The 17,685-nt window shown below is 35.0% G+C and overlaps 3 protein-coding genes across 3 annotated transcripts; 1 reads left to right on the top strand and 2 right to left on the bottom strand.

The window, feature by feature from the left end:
* Window positions 1-280: 280 nt before the first annotated feature.
* Window positions 281-2,574, bottom strand: LOC138932401 (uncharacterized). Its single transcript, XM_070294194.1, has 2 exons — window positions 1,981-2,574; window positions 281-1,692 (listed from the first exon to the last, which is right to left on the bottom strand). The coding sequence occupies exon 2, from the start codon at window positions 1,620-1,622 to the stop codon at window positions 630-632; it is 993 nt and encodes a 330-aa protein (XP_070150295.1). The 5' UTR covers window positions 1,623-1,692; window positions 1,981-2,574; the 3' UTR covers window positions 281-629.
* On the top strand, window positions 2,036-4,248 carry LOC138932400 (venom serine carboxypeptidase). The gene is made up of 2 exons (XM_070294193.1): window positions 2,036-2,586; window positions 2,927-4,248. Exons 1-2 carry the CDS (start codon window positions 2,290-2,292, stop codon window positions 4,043-4,045), a joined length of 1,416 nt encoding a protein of 471 aa, XP_070150294.1. The 5' UTR covers window positions 2,036-2,289; the 3' UTR covers window positions 4,046-4,248.
* Window positions 4,249-4,328: 80 nt separating this feature from the next.
* Window positions 4,329-6,146, bottom strand: Ppt2 (palmitoyl-protein thioesterase 2). Its single transcript, XM_070294196.1, has 4 exons — window positions 5,833-6,146; window positions 5,188-5,437; window positions 4,997-5,115; window positions 4,329-4,926 (listed from the first exon to the last, which is right to left on the bottom strand). The coding sequence occupies exons 1-4, from the start codon at window positions 5,998-6,000 to the stop codon at window positions 4,573-4,575; spliced, it is 891 nt and encodes a 296-aa protein (XP_070150297.1). The 5' UTR covers window positions 6,001-6,146; the 3' UTR covers window positions 4,329-4,572.
* Between the last annotated feature and the right edge of the window lie 11,539 nt (window positions 6,147-17,685).

The raw sequence follows: 17,685 nt of genomic DNA, 5'->3' as shown, positions 1-17,685 counted from the left end.
AATCAAATATCTTCATCTCTTCTAATTGAAAAATTAAAAATGTATTGATTCATTGTAAAATACCTTAAGAATCATAAGAATAAAAGTATTGCAAATTATAGGAAACATGAAAATTCAAGATATCAAAGCAGCAAATTTTTATAAGCAAATATATATAAAATTGTTTATTAAATATTTTATTATGAAAGGCACATACAGAACAGACTTTTATATTCTGCTTAAAATAGTATGCATATATCTAGATTAATCTTTAACATTTTATATTATATCTTACATTTTACAATACATTTCACATTTTAATAAAAAAATAAGTTATTTTTTAACAATGATGTAATCAATATTATATTTTAATAAATGTATAAAAGTTGTATTTTACTACATCAGAGTATATTAATACTTAAACAATAACATACTTATCATTTTTTAATGCATTAGTATATTCATATTAGAAATAAATTCAAATGCATAATAATACATGTAATAATCTCTTTTAGCAATTCTCGCAAGCAAAAAATACTTTTCCTTCCTAGCTACTATGCAATATATTTCTTAAAATGGTAAGCAAATAAAATGCAATGTGAACATCATAATTGATAATCCAGGCATAAAAAAATAATTTGATATTATGTTTATGTTAGTTCATGGCACTTCAATTTTAAGGCAACGTTTTCTTGTTTTAAGAATTCTAATTTATTCTGCTGATCTTCATTTTGCATTCGCAAAGCAATTAACTCTTGCTGTAAATGCTCGTTCTCCTCAATCAATGTTTTCATTCTAGCAGAATCTTTGCAGGAATGCATTTCTTTTACTACGTCATCTGTCTGATCCAAGAGATTTTTTATCAAGGTAGCTTGGGAGTTTATATGCAGCTCCTCCATAGCACGTAGAATCTTTGTACTCTCTTGCTTAGTATACATACTTATTAGTTCTTTAATAGCGGTAAGCAAACCAACTGGATCATGATCTTGTATTTTAAAACCTGATTTTTTCGATTTATTGGGCAATTTTTCTTTCTCTTTAATCAAATAAGAACTAACCTCTCTGGAAGAATCTGAAGGACGATTATTTTCCTTACTGGAAGCGTTAAAAGAATGATTGGAAGAATCAGGAGAATGTCTATTCTCCTTACTAGAAGTATTTAAGGAATGAATAGTTTCCTTATGTGATCCAGAACGCCGCATACGATCTTTATTTGCAATTTTATTTTCAGGTACCTTAAGATATCTTGCCTCTTGCAATTTTATTTTTTGTTCTTCATTAATATTGTGCTGTTTATTCTCAATTTTTATTTTTATATCTGCAGGTTTTCCTTTACTATCTACAGCCTTCTCAGTTTTCTCGACTGCTTTTACATTCACAGAAAGCTTTCTTATATTTTGATCAGATTGTTTCTTAGAATCTTTTGAAGAATCTTTACCGTCTGTAAATATATTTGAAACTGTTATAATGGAATGTTTCTTCTGTGGTCGTGCAACATTATCCCTCTCATTCTGTTCTGAGAACTCAAGTAATGGAGATGAGGTAGCATGTCTGGTAGTTACATAGCAATCCACTTGCTCCTGAGTTATTTTCTTTGATTGTTTTAATATTGGCTCTAGATCTTCCAAGAAAGAATCATTCATTTTGAATATCTGTATATATGGCTCTATATATATATCTGATTTGATATTTATAATAGACGTACCACAGCGACTGTAAAAATACATATAAAATATTAATAATGTATTTTTGAATGTTTAACAGAAAAAAAATCCTTTTTTTTGCATAATTTGACGTAATAATAATAAAAGAAACGATATTAATATTTTATGATTATAAATTAAGAGAGTGAAACATAACACCCAAAAAAAGAAATGACTTAATAAATTACTAACATTACAAACCTTATAAGTAGAAATTTGTAAATTTATAAACGCATTGAATAGCTAATTAAAAAATATATAAATATAATAAAGTAAATACAGTAAATCTTGAACTAACTTTGTTTTGATTGCTAACGCGACTTGAACGTTAGGAAGGAAGCGTGCCAGTTGTGGTTAGGTTAAGTATAATCAGCTGATCGATTCAGTTGAGCGGTAAGTGAAACAACAAATACTTAATAGCTATTGGTTCGATATTGCTACTACAGATCACGCCGAAAACGAATGAAAAATAAAAAGGGTCATGCTGGATATGCATGATATAAACAAGATACAACTGTGATTCAGCCACGATTCTGCACAATTCGACGCATTTACCGATCTTGCAGTTCGCAGTGAAAAGATTTAATCGCGATTTGTAGCCAGCAACATGAATAGTGTACTCGTTCTAAGTCTGAACTTATTATTCTTCGCATTACCATACGAAAGTACATGTGGCTTCTTGAACGTATATCCGAAACTGAAAGAATTTCGTCTCGCTGAAGGAGAGGATGCTGGTACACCGCTTTATCTGACGCCTTTAATAGAAAATGGAAAAATCGATAAGGCGCGAGCGAAGGCTATCGTTCAACACAAGGAGATGGGCGATGTTAGCAGTTACTCGGGTTATTTCACAGTTAATAAAGAGTACAATTCCAATCTTTTCTTCTGGTTCTTCCCAGCTATGGTAAGCAATGATCAATATATATTAAGTATATATAATTTAACTATATGCTATAAAAGATCAAAAAATTGATTGTACATAACAAAAGTGCTTTGCCATGTTTATATAAATTTTATATATATGTAATGTTCTCTTGAAAGTATTTCCTCTATGTATACACTCTATGAATAATTGTCCTACAACTAATGTATAAAATCTAATGTGTAAAAAATTTTTTTTAATTTGATAATTTTTACAAATAATATATAATCATATATATATATATATTTTTTTTTTTTACTTTATTATAAAGTAAAATCATAAATTAAGATAAGGATTGCTTAGAATTGTTTTTGTATCGCAGCATAATCCAAAGACAGCACCAGTAGTATTATGGTTACAAGGTGGACCAGGTGCAACTTCAATGTTTGGTCTTTTTCTGGAAAATGGCCCGTTTATTGTAACTGCTAATAAAACTTTAAAAATGCGGAAATATTCATGGACCTTAACACACAATGTAATATACATTGATAATCCAGTTGGTACTGGCTTTAGTTTTACTGATAACGAGAAAGGATATGCTAGAAATGAAACAGATGTAGGGAGAGATATCCATACTGCCTTGGTACAATTTTTCCTGTTATTCCCAGAGTTACAAAATAATGATTTCTTTGTTACTGGTGAGTCATATGCTGGGAAATATGTGCCAGCAGTGTCTCATGCCATTAAAGATCACAATATCAAAGCAGAAACAAAAATTAACTTAAAAGGTCTATCCATTGGCAATGGATTATGTGATCCAGAGAACCAATTGCTATATGGCGATTACTTGTATCAAATTGGGCTAGTAGATCGAAATGGAAAGGCCGAATTCCAAAAATATGAACAACAAGCCCGCGAGTTTATTAAACAGAAGAAGTTCGTCAAAGCGTTTGAGATTTTTGATATACTCCTTAATGGCGATTTAAATGGCATTCCATCTCTATTTCACAATTTAACTGGTTTTGATTATTATTTTAACTATTTAAATGTAAAAAACAACAATGATTCTGATTGGATGTCCGAGTGGATTCAGAGAGCCGATGTAAGATATGCTATACATGTTGGTAATAATACTTTTCATGTTGAAGCCAGCACTGTCGAAGAGTATCTAAAAGAAGACATTATGCAATCTATAGTAGTTCTTTTAATAGATCTTCTGAAACACTATAGAGTGCTCATCTACAATGGACAATTGGATATCATTGTGGCATATCCGCTTACTGAGAATTATATACAGAAGTTGCAATGGTCTGGAACAGACAAATATGCGAAAACGCCAAGAAAGTTGTGGAAAGTTGGAAATGAATTAGCAGGCTATACAAGAAGTGTTGACAATTTAACAGAGGTTCTTGTACGAAATGCTGGTCACATGGTTCCCTCGGATCAGCCAAAATGGGCATTAGATCTAATCACTCGTTTCACACATAATAAGAAAATTTAAACAGTTAACCACTGTTACATAGGATGTATGTGATAAAAGCTCTCTGCAGATTTCAATAATAAACATGTATATATACAAATATGTATATGGATACATATTTAATACATGAACAAAGGCAATGTACCAATAATATTAAAATACTCTAAAAAGTTTTACAAAGTCAAAGATAAAATACAGTAGATTTATGTAATAGAAATTAATAAATTTATTAAGAAAATTTATGTATAAGTATTTTCTTATTATATAGCTTATATATTATATAAACAATTTTAAAAATACATAGATCCATAATAAATTCCTCCAATTTTGTGAAATAATTCGAGTTCTGCATAGCAAAATCTATCATTCTTATATATTACAATCCTTGATTACAAAAAACTTATAATATACAATTAAAATCATCTATTTACAAAATAATCTTATCATTATAGATATACATTTATGTCATGTTTGTCTATTTCTATTTCTTAAACATGATATTTGGCAAATTTGATTTTTATACACATTTCACCTACATTTCAATAAATTTAATCTAAGTATGGTAATAAAAAATGATCTACTATTGAGATATTTTTATGCCATTCAGTATGGGGAATTCCTGGCACAGTAATGAGTTTTAGTTTTCCTTGTTTATCTAATGTTTTCAAGCCAATTGCATCATTCTTATAAATAGATCTGTCACGCATTTCTATCACAGTATTATTATTATCGTAATATCCAAAATGGCTACTTTGCCAAGGAGTGATAACCCCATCGTCTGGTCCTCCAATAAGTGTCATATGTTTTAGCTTAGTTAGACCTGTTTTATAGTCAGAATTATTGTAAACATCTATTTCATTATTCACATATGGTAAAAACTTGCTATATTTATAATATAGTTCCTGAAAGAATAAAAAGTTTGTTATAATATACTACAATACACTGAAATCATGTAAGATAAATTATATTAACTTGATGATAAGGATCATTCCAGTAATTTCCAATACTGGTATGTTGTCCAAGTCGTGAGTAAAAAAGTTCATACGCAGTTTCACAAACTAGATCTGGAAAGAACAAATGCAGAAAACGTGCTGGAAACAAAAGATTTCATAATTACAACAAAATTTCTGTCTTTTTTTTCAAACATAATATTTTTTACATACTTCCATATTGCCCTGCTTGTGGCGAACTCAGGGAAATAAAGTTTCTCACATTATGCATAGGAAATCTTTGTAATATTGCTCTAGCTAGTAAACCACCCTGGCTGTAACCTATTAAATTAATTCCTTCAGGAAATGCAGCACCTATAGAAAGTACATCCATACCAATTTCCTCTACCTGTTGCCACATGGGTTCCAGACTACTCCAGCCTGCAAACCTGACAGTATTGTAAACTGGAGTCCCAGGATGCATCTGCGAAAATACATTGAAAATGCATCTCAAGTAAAAAAAGATTAGTTTTCTCTCTACTATTCTATCTAAACTATAAGTTATATTCAGAACATCTACAATAAGTTATCAACTTTAATGTAAAAATAATTATAGAAGCATTAACAACCATGGGAAATTGTATCAAAGACATATGTGGAACGTAGTAAACTAAATTAATGTATATAAGAAACTAAATTTTTTTTTTATTCATAAATAATAAAATAATAATTATTTTTTTATCAATGAAGCGAGGCGAATATTAAAATATGCAATAATTTATGTGAAAGAATTGTAATCACGAAACCAATGTGTCGTACTTGCATGCTAAAACGATAATATTGACAATGAGATGTCTTTTTTTTTGTTAGCTTGCCTACCTCCTGGATTCTATTACTAATTATTTCCATGCTATCACTTCCAGTAAGAACTCCATGAATGATAACTACAGCGTGATACGACGATTTTGCTTGATGACACGATAATAAAGAGACTAAAAACAAATAAATATGTATCACAGAATTTGTACTTGTCATTGTTTCTTGCATGAAAATGACACTTAATCTTAAATCAGCTGTTTACAACTGCTGACAATACGCATTCAAGTTGCACAAAATGAGATAGATACATAATTAAATGCTTGAGATAAAAAAAGAAACAGAAAGAAAGATGGAAAGTGCACAAAGAGAACAGATTTCACAATGCATTTCATGGAGCGCTACATTTGCGATAAAGTAAGAGATAAAATCACGCCGATAAGAACACAGTTCAGCATTATCGATAAATGGTGCTATATAATGGAGTTCACAAACAGAATCCCATTCTTATTGAATCTGTATTTCCTTTCTGCGGACATTCTCTGAGATGTATACATTTTTTTTTTCAAATATCTACAAAACATGTAACAGAGAGAAGCCTAAGAGAATATCCATTCTGTTATTTTTCGAAAAATATGCGTGGGATATTGACAAGCCTTGTTAAGTACCACCACCTGCATCCATTTTAGAAACTACTTAGCATTATATATAGCCAAATCAATTTTTTGATTCTGCCGGTAAGATTACTGTTTCTGTATACATGTCCGTATACTACTTATATTAATTATAAATCATGAATACGGACTTCCCGTGTGCAGATTTAATTAACAAATATATATTTCATTAACTGCGCGTGGTCTTTTCCCATTCTAATATATATCATAAACAACACAATATGTCATTATTGAAATATATATATATATATATATATATATATATAAAGTATCCCACCCCAAAAGTGATTATCCCCTTTTATTTTTTTAAATTAAAAGAGACAGACCATAACAAATATATATCAAATTAAACAGTTCGAACTTTTCATTATTATAATGCATTAAATTAAATCAAATTTAATTTAATTTAATTATTTTAATCCTGCAATTTATGTCTTATTATTTTCAATCCGAATAACAAATCACATTTAGATCGAAGGAAAATTTTAAAAGCAAAATATATATATATATATATATATATTTGACTCTAAATATTATTAGAGAAATATTTATTATCCATAAGAATCACAACGAAACGATAATTTTTAATTTTTATCTTTATTGCTTCGATTCTTATATGAAATAACAAGTGATCGCGCGAAAAATGCGCTTTGATAAAGATCTATTATCATTCAGTTACGTATCGTTTATCGAAAGTTAATTAATTGTTAATTATCATAAATATAGCAAAATTTCCTGATATTTACCGCAATCAGGTTTCAAAAAGGAATGTGACAATATACGCAGTGAATATTTTTTACAATTATTTTATTGCTCGAGTGTCGCCGCGCGAATGAAAACCGCGGCGTGTAAACAATAGCGCGTTATTATTGATATGCTGCCAAGGCCGTATTATTATTAATTTTCGTCGCTGAAATATTTTACGTATTATAAAATCTCTAAATACGCGGTACACACATACTATGTCTCTTAAATTATACATTAATTATTAATTAAACGCTTAATATTAATATGAGATCTTTAGCTACATTATTTGCTCGATTCTGCAATTCGTGTCTTATCACGCATTCTCAATTCGAATTGCAAATTACAAAATTTTGGCTTGGCGAAAAATTTAAAAAATAATATATTCGATTTCAAGCATTGTTGGGAAATAAATTACTCGCAAGAATTGCAAACAAAACAATAATTGATAATTTTTATCTCTATTGATTCGATTTCTACTTGGCATAATAAATGAATAAATCGTGAGAAATACGCACTTTGATAAAGATCATTGCATCGTTTATCGAAAGTTGATTAATAACGCATTATTTCCCAATATCGCGATCGCGATTCGAAAAAGAATTTGACAATATACGGAACGTTTTGCATCACTATCTGTAGTATTTAAAATAAATACTGTTAAAGATGACGATGCTTACTAAGAATTGATAAGTATCGTACAAGAAACATTGTTCTTATGTTAGGCTTTTCTACAAATTTGCGGCTCTGAATAAATTTTATTATATTATATTGTTAAATATAATCTACGTTAAAGTAAAATTATTTAAATATTAAATTGCGATTGTTAAATTTAATATTATTTATGCGTAATATATCCGATTAAATCATTATATCGTAAAAATTGTATATTGCATCGACCCCCCAAATCAAAATTAGATTTTTCCATAGAAAGTATTCTAATTAGAAGTAGAAAAAATTCCATAAATATGAAAGCAATGATCCTGTATTTAAAGCGATGATCGGTGACGATGGATCTGAGGGTGCGTGAAAGGAAGGGTGCTGACTGCCGAAGGAATCCAATTGCATCACGAAACGCTGCGTTGCAGAATATAGTAGGTCGCCACCCTAATCCTTACGGGGCTGCTGTATACTAGGTGGCGGGGCACGTGGTATTTCCCGAGCTCGCTTTAGCCATACATCACTGTACTCTGACATTGCCACCGCTCTTCATCCCCAACCCGTAAGACGAAACTCACGCCCTGTCGTGACAACGGGCGCATTGTTTCGACCAGCGTCATTCATGATTATCGCGGCTCTAATCCTTGAAGGAACAACTCTTCCGCTGTATATCCGCTGTAATCCAAGAGTCATTGATATACTGGAAACTGGGTATTATTGTTACTTATTCCTAGTTGTATTAAAGTTTAATTATTTAATAGAACTTTTTTCTCGGCTTGTCTAATCAATAATTTTTAATTTTCTGTATAAATATATTTTAAATTAAATATAGTGCATTGCAAGTTATCATAAATTATTACTTGTATAAATGTATATTAATGAAGTCTAATTATAATGTTTTCAACTTGACAAACATATATATATATACATTCTCAATATTGGTGGAATGCTATCGCGCAGTCACCGCGATTATGGAAGACCATGATTCTTTGTAGAAAAAATGTCAGTAATCCCCATCGAGTGACCCACTCGAAATTCAGAGGGTGTTTTCGGCGATCAACGCGTCATCAGAATGAAGTAATTTACGAGAGTGACAGCGGAAATACTTGATACTTAAGGACGAAATTAGAGCTGTCGTCTCCTGCTACATCACGTCTAGACTACCTTGATGATAGTGAAAGGGGTGTCGCGTCTCTAATCGGTTTTATTAAATTCTAGGAATCAAATGATTTCTTGGCGTCTCACAGCGAGACCTTTATCTAATTGATCAGGATTAATCCGATTCCGATTTATTATCGATATAGTGTTGACGATGTGATGTGTGTTATTGAAATACAATATTCATTATATTTATGATCTATCTAGTATATATCCTCTTTGATATAAATGCTAGTTATAAAAATGAACATGAATATAAAATATCATTTCAATTCGATATTTTATACATATACTAAATTATGAAATAATATTTTGATAAAATTATTGCAATCTTGAAATTTCTCTGCCTTTCTTTCTCTTTTTATCTTATAACATATACATCGGCTTATTTTTTCACAGCCGTCTATATGTTCATAACATCGAATATTGGTTTAGTTGATTGTCGCAAAAAGCTGAAAAATATGACACGGTAAGACACAGTAAGCGAAAACGTCGTGGACGTTGCAATTTACAACGAGGTCTGTTACGGATGATTGCGAGGCAGGAGCGGTCTCTGGGAGGTCAAAGGACGAAGATTCCTTCATCCACTTCCTGCGGTATGATACTCGATGGTGGTTGCGCGCCTCGGTTAATACTCGGCGGGCTGAAATAGCGAGCCAGCCGACCGCGAATATCCTTGATTAAACGCAAAAAAGCTCGGAGACCTACCGCTCGCCTTGCGCCCCGGTCGGTGGCTGCGTTTTTTCGCCACCCTCCACCATCACGACTGTCGGGCTTGAGCACGGAATTGGATTGGCCGTCTTTCCTCTCGCTCGCATCCCACCCCCTAGCTACGTTTCTCTCCCTTACTCCCTCATCGCTCGACGGAAGAAACACCAGCGGTTTCAGGACGCTTGGGGGACTCGATTAGAGCAACTTGCGACAGCTAGAAGTACCTGGGCACGCGCGTCCGCACTCGCCCCTTTACGTAAATTGTTGTATACTGTCCAAAGTAATCTCTCGTGATAAGAGATACACACTAGCTCGTTTGGGGATCTTATGTCGTTGAATGTATATATCTTTAATTAAATACTTCCGCGCTTCAATCAAATTTTGCTCGTTGTGCGTGATGCACGGTTTTGAGAAAATGGAGATCTGCAAAATTAAATAAGCTTATAGCAGATCTCATCCGACAAACTTTTTCTTTTCTTTTCTTTGGAATATCTTAAAATGTTAATTGTACGATGAAAAATGTCACGCATATTTTAAGCCATAACAATTAAAAATTATTATAAGGAACTGATGCGACATATATATTTTGTAATGTAAAAATATTGATAGACTTTTCTCTTGTTATATTTATTTTGTTATAACTTACAATGCATGAGAGAATTTTTCCCATAGTTCTATGAGCTCTGCGAAAGAAATATATGTATGTTCAAATATGCAGTTAGTATAATACAGTATACAGTTTTGTAAATTTAAATACGTACCGCATATGAGAGAGAGACGAATGAATAGGCGGGACAGTAATGTTCAGAAAAATATTCAAGAACCGCGACGAGATGCCGCGCCCATGCGGCATTCTTTCTTCCGTTTTACTGAAAAAAGGAATGCGCAAACAATAGAGTAGTTTTCCTGACTTTTCCTTCGCACAATGCGAGATCTACATGTTGTACGTAAATTTTTCTAGCCATTTCTTATATTTTTATCTAGTATTATTTTTATATTATTATTTATCGTCAACGTAAATATGATACAAAATATTTCAAAATGTTAGGTCTGCTAAATATTGTAAAATCGTTAAAGAGAAAGATAAATGTATTTTTTAAATAAATATTAGATGCAACTTTTATAAAATAATGATATATATAAATACAAAGAAAACAGATATACCATCGAAAAATATAATTGTAAATTTTTTAACAAAAAGACGCCGCGTATAATAAAATATAAATAAAGAAGCAACGCAAAACTGTGAGCTTAGTTTTTAGCAGGGAAACATCGTAGCGCCATTGTCTGAGAATCGACTGGTGAGCTCCTGCTTAAAGCCACCCTCCATTCCGTAAATACAGAGAGACAGGAGAGAAGACGAAGTGGGTGGTGCGGTGTCGCAGAAACGGCCTGGAGATTAGCGTTAATTACAGAGTTGAGCTGTGCCGGGGTTGGGACAGGGCGCTAGGTATTTGTCACTCGGCACTGCTCTCGACTCCCGCTTCTCGTTCTGAATATTAATAACCCCACCGTTCTTCACCACCCCCGCGTCCCTTATTCCCGCGACACCCGATGAATTGCGCGGCAGACAACGCTACTCATTATGCTGACTGCTTGATTTCATCATCCTCGACGGCACGAAAAATTAATCGCCCCGCTATCGAGATCAAGAATAAAGGATCCCGTCGGGTATTAACGACGTCGTTTCGCTTGATGTCTGACGCGGACCATAAACAAGATACTTGGTTAATATATTAATGAACCCGACGTTTTCTAGAGGTTTTATCAACGGCATCTTTGGGGATTAAATTGTATCGATGATTCACAATTCTGCATATAACCAGGACACACATCCTCAAAACACATGTGTGAATTAATACTAACATAAACGTACTTTGTTTAAAAATAAATCAAATACGCGATATGCATATTGCTGCGAAACTAACGAATAATTCAAGAGAGAAAGAGAGAGTTACTAATCTTTTATAGTTGTCGGAAAATTCGAGGTAGTAAGAGTTGAAGTAAACAGCATCATCTCCCTTCTTTCTCTTAAAAGTAACCGTTTTCCAAAAATTGAAGGGTCGCACTTTCGGCAACGGCGTTTCCTCCCTCCACAAACGATGTCGATCAATCGATATCGCTCATCCTCGTCCTATCTGTGGTCGGTCCCTCGATGGCGGTCCCATTCCCGCGCAAAACGCTCAGATATTCAAAGTCGGGGAATAGTTTATTCATGGTCGGTTCCGAGAACTTAGAAAGATATTGGAAGCGCCCCGGGAGAGAGAGAGAGAGAGAGTAAAAGATGGAGAGAGAGAGAGAGAAAGAGAGAGGACTGAGGGAGGAGGGTTAGATGGTTGAACGGGGGTAGAAACAGGTCGGAAGCGAGAAGGCCTGAGCGACGGAGGAAGAGAAGCGATATTGGTCGGACGGAAGTGTCCCCTCGGGAAAACGGGAGGAGCGTCGTCTCGTCCCCGATCCGATAAAGCGAAAAAGGAACCCCCTGCGGCATCGCCGCCGCCACTCTCCTACGGGCACATGACCCACGTGACAGCGAGTCCGCCAATAAAATTCAAATAAACTCCGACCGTGCATACTAAATTATCACATCTTCCATTACCCGGCCGCGTGTCCATCCTAGAACGACCTTTTTCTGCGATCCCCGGGACACATTCGCACGCTTGCCACGCAAAATTCCGATATTCCTGACTTTCGAATGGGGAGACGGGGGGATAGAGAGAAGAAACCGTGAATTCTATGGTTTTTCATTTTTCGCTCTATATTCCTTTTTTTCATTCCTCATTGCGCGAGAATAGCGCAATGCGGCATCGCATTCGCAAATGTGACTATTGGTTTAATTTCACTTCCGGTGCAGAAAAACCGAGGGTGATGATATTCAGAAATGGCTCGCGCTGATGTAACGTCTGCAATTTCTCAGAATCGATGTCACATCGTTGTAATCGTCTAAGTCATCTTGACGCTGGTAGTTTTCTTACTAAACCATGATACCATGTCTCTCGATCCTTGGAAAAGTCTTTTCTGAAAAATAGTACATCGGTACATCAGTAATACGTTACTTCTAAAACAATATTGACGATAAGTTTTCCTTTAACAAGAGAGAATATTTTATAAGAACTTGATTATATCGATAAAATGCGTTAAACTCTTACTAATAATGCAATTTTATTTCGAAAGAGAAAGAAATATTAAATTATTTTATAAACAAACAAGTTATGTTTTTTATTTTTTGCATAAAAAAAGATAGCTTCCTTAAATCGTTCATGTTTAAGTCTCATGTCTAAAGCATTACACATTTCGCGTCGTACATATCAATATTAGAGATTTTAGGACAACAACTTAAACACATTTGCACATCGACTTAATAGTCAACACCATAACAGCATCATTAGTGGCGCCTTCGATCTCTGATATAACCAAGCGTGACTCGTTCATGAGGGTCCAGCGGCAGTGATGGAAGGACGAAGAGGTCAGGTGGTCTTTCCCAGAAACGCCCCAGATTTCAACATTACTCAAGCAGGATCAACCTGCCAAGAAGGAGGCCATTGTTCGCTCTTACGCCTCGGGCTTTCCTTCCGCATCGGCGATACGCCATCATACCTGGCTTGGTTATCAAGATACATAGGGCTTTCTGTTGCCGTTTTGTCTGAGCTTCAAATATATAGAATATTTTTGGCAATGCAAAAGATTCCGCAACAATATAGGTTTATTTCAATTGATACGCAAGAATGATCTACTTTTATTAATCATCTATCGAGAAATTGCTATTTGAATTCTTTTCAACAATTTCATATAATATCTATCTAAAAAAAATTTATAACGGCAATAACGATGATATCTTTATTGTTTTAGAACACTATATTTAAATAAATTACATTTCTCGATAATTAACCATTTCATTTATACCGAAATATAATCAATTAATTAAATAGTGAACTCGTTAATACAGAAAATTTAACAAGGATGTTAATGAATGGAGAATGTAAGAATTAATCGAAATAACTGATCAAATATATATAATCTGTTATCGATAAACGCGGACTTGATATTCCTCGAAAAAGATCAATTATGAAGCATGTGTTAATCTTACTGTAGTTTGTTTTGTTTATCGTCACAAACGAAGATACAGTTAATATTTCCTAATTATCGGCTTTAATGTATTTTTAGAATATCCATGAATTAAAATGCAAACGGAAGGGGAAAAGGGAATCATCGAAACGAAGTTTCTTCGGTAAAACAATTAGTAGTCTTCGCTGTTCTCTGCACCTCCCGTTAGCTTATCTACGCCCCAACTATTAGTATAATCGTTGGGGGCTACGACCCTTATCTACCCCCTCGAGCCTTTAATTCTTACCAAGTTAAAGCCATTCCCAACGATTTGCACCACTTTGCACTTTGTTCAGTACCATGCCTAAAGTTGAGTATCGAACTGAGAATTAACTATAGCTAAAACGATGTGAAAAGTACAATTAAAGCACGATAAGACTTCTCTGAAGTTGATTTGTTATTCGCTATCTATAAAATATGGAAAAAAAATACGTAAATATAAATAAGTTTTTTTTTTAAATTAACTAATTTAATTAGAGCGTCTCTCTCCTTCTCTCTTTATATGAAATTATTCTCTTTCGTAAATTTAATTCTCGTAAGAGTTAAATGTCATTTTCTGTTTCAAGAATAAAAGCCATTCTCTCTCCCCCTGTAAAAGTCGACGAGAACCGTTAGTAAGTCGATTAATTCGTAAACACTCGGAAAAATCGACCACGAGTGGATTTCGCGTTTCATCGCGCCACCCACCCACGCGCGCGTCGTTGTGAAATCCGCGATATTTTCGGAGGGTTGGCGACGGGGCGTTCTGTTTTTCGATACATCGGCAATAAACGTAACGTTTCGCCGCGTGTCTAATTGATTTGCAGCGTACGCTAGGGGGATACAGACGAAGGTAGGGGCGGGTTGAACGGGGGAAGGTTACAACGCGGGAGCGTGAGCACCGGGGGTGAACCTCGCGCCCACCCCTTTGCATTATGGATGCACCTGATTTCACACTTGTTCGTCCGCATCGCCAAACTCGCTATAACGTCTCCATCGGTATAAACGGGCCGCAATTTGCTGGCCCATTGTAAACCGCCCCCTTCGGTTCGATTTACGAGTAATAAATCGTGGCTACTGGATACGTATATACGGGGAATTTATGTTTACGGTGAGCCATGCGCGTATTTACCACGGTCGACGAGGAAGTCGCCCTTCTATTTCGACGGCAACATAATTCGGCAACGTGAAATCCGTCGCAGCTGTCGAGTGATCCCGATTGTATAGTCGTTGACAATCCGTTTGTGTCCCATTTCGCGAAAGAAAAATTTTAACTTCCTCTACAGATCTCTTGAATTAGTTTAAAAGATGAAGTAAATGCTACGTATAATTTGAAAAATATTTAATCGGTATCAATAAGGCAGATTAAATGGATGCAATTTTTTTAGATAGTAAATAATTTTAAAATTTTTCGTTACTTTTTCTTTTATATCTAAGACACGATTTATAATAATTCTGATAGATAAAACGACTCTATTCTTCTTATCTCGAATTATGATATTCTATGTGGCCTTGCACGATGGACATCTTGTAGTTGGAAATGCGTTAAATCGTCACGTAAAGGATTTAATTTGACAATTAGGGATCCCTCCCAGCATGCACGTTAGCCGGACGTCCGAAATTGGCCGTGTAACATGTGCGTAATCCGTGCCACGTGTCGGTCGCGCGATACACCGCAGTACAGCGGCACGAGACGACATGACGCAACGCGACGCCCAGCGTCCCCCCGTTTCTCGAGACATCCTTCGTACAGCCGCAAACCCACTTGAGCCTTCCGTCCGTTCGTTACTGATCATTCAGTGCCAATTTGTCCAGTTACCGAGATTAGAAAGCGACTTGAAAGCGATGCTAATTCGAGATTCCTCTCCCTGCTCCCCGTCTGCCTCTCGCTCTGCTTTCTAATTTACGATTCACCCTCGCTGACCCCCGTACTTATTGCTTTATACTCCGCTTTATGCATTACCATAACGAACATCAAACGTATCTGTCAGTTATGCCTGATTTTCTTGTGAAAAAAAACGACAATATTTTATAACATAATATACAAATAATATTTTTTATTTTTTGTTCTTCAATATTATATGTGTATAACAAGAGAAAAATATTTCATGTTAAAAATGTTTATGATTTTTTCGAAATATTAAAAAATATCTACTGATTTCTAATAAAACCTAAATAGTGTAGTGTTTTTATAATATCCATTTTTCAAAAATATCTAATTTATCGAATATACGAATACAATACGTTAAAGGAAATCAACGAAACTTATCGATATGTTTAGAGTAAATATTCTTAAAGTTAATTGCATTCTCTTATTCTTTCTTGATAAATAGAGTGTCTTTCGAAAGCTTGATCTTTTCAAGTCGCGCGTACTTTTCGCCGCGATCCGCTCAAGAGCGACTAACGTGCGTGAGCGAATACGCTAAAAAGCACATCGGTGGCTTGACATATGGCCGGCGAAATTGCCGGCGGGGTGGCAGTAACAATATTTACGGAAGACTCCGCCAACCCCCGGTGTTTTGTTAAGACTGCGCGCGGCGCGTCACCGCAGCCCCCGGGCCAAGGGTGTCACTTTACTCCGGTAATCCCCCGTAATACTCTTTAGCGATCCGCGTCACCAAACGATATTAAGTTCCTTACATCCAATTTCTATGGACTTACACCTTTTGCTCTTGAGGCGATTAGCATTTTGATTGTGCGAAAGAGCGGCGTCTTTACCGGCACTTTTTGATTCACGGTTACCTCCCGTAAAGTTGCGTACCTTCAGAGGCGGATGTAATCGCGCGATTTTCGCGAAATTACACTGGCTGATTTCCATAGCGAGTAATTGAAATTTTCCACGGGGAACATTTCTCACGTCGTCGCGAAGGGTGATAGAGAGAGTCGCGCTGGATGTCCTTTCTTCGTAGAACTGTTACATTCGTATCTCGTTAACGTTTTAGACGTCAATTGAAGGGTGAAATCCTGAAATTGCTTTTCTTCGCCGTTTGAAGTCAAATTATTGTACAAAAATTTTATTTATAGAACAATTTATATTCGAATTTTGCGAGAATTAAAAACGCGGTCCTCGCCTTTCTTTAGAATAACACATATCAATATAATTAACTATTACATTTTTTAATTTACATAAAGAAAGATATAAGACATAATACAAATTTTATTCGAAAACTTTGATATATTATTAATGACCGACATTTTATACTGCCGCTTCGTAAAGTGCTGATTTCTTAACGAAGATTGATCTTGCAAAATTAATATAGAATAGCTTTATTTTTAAATTATATTTATCTCCGATTACAGAGTTTTATCTGTCTGTGTCTATATGTTGCTAAGATAGTCGTAATTACAAGAGAAAGGCGAAGCAAAAGAGCTGATACTTCTAGATCATCCCATAAAAAAAAAAAAAAAGAAAGAAAGAAAACGATACAAGAGAGTGAAAATCAAAAATAGAGCGTGAACAAAACATTATAAGCGTGAGTGGGCAGCGATTTTCATTGGCAAATGTGTATGCCCAGCGGAATCGCGTGTAATCGCGCCACACGCGCGACATGCACGCACGCACGCACGTACGAAAATTGGGGTCGCCTCGTGCGTGCCCAATAGTCACGAGGAACGCGACTCCGAAGGGTGCGCGATACGTATTTGTCTTTGAGCTCGGCAATCACGTCGGGGTGGTCCAAGTCCATCCGGCACGGGATTAGCGAGATCATAATCAGCCAATCACTGGCGGGATGGCAAATATGCCAGCAAGGTGTCAAATGTCAGCTCCTACGGGACCGAGGGATCTGAATTGATTTCTTTCATGGATACAGGCGGTTACGCACACAGGAGTCCTGCAAAAGAATATGATTCTACGAGAATCGAGTTTTCAAAAGCAGCCCCAATT

Source organism: Polyergus mexicanus, unplaced genomic scaffold (genome assembly GCF_030449975.1).
Source record: "Polyergus mexicanus isolate NDT 795.1 unplaced genomic scaffold, iyPolMexi1.0 SCAF_4, whole genome shotgun sequence".
In the NCBI taxonomy this organism is placed as follows: Eukaryota; Metazoa; Arthropoda; class Insecta; order Hymenoptera; family Formicidae; genus Polyergus; species Polyergus mexicanus.
Note: the sequence above shows the minus strand (reverse complement) of the source record. Positions and strands in the feature narration are given on the sequence as shown.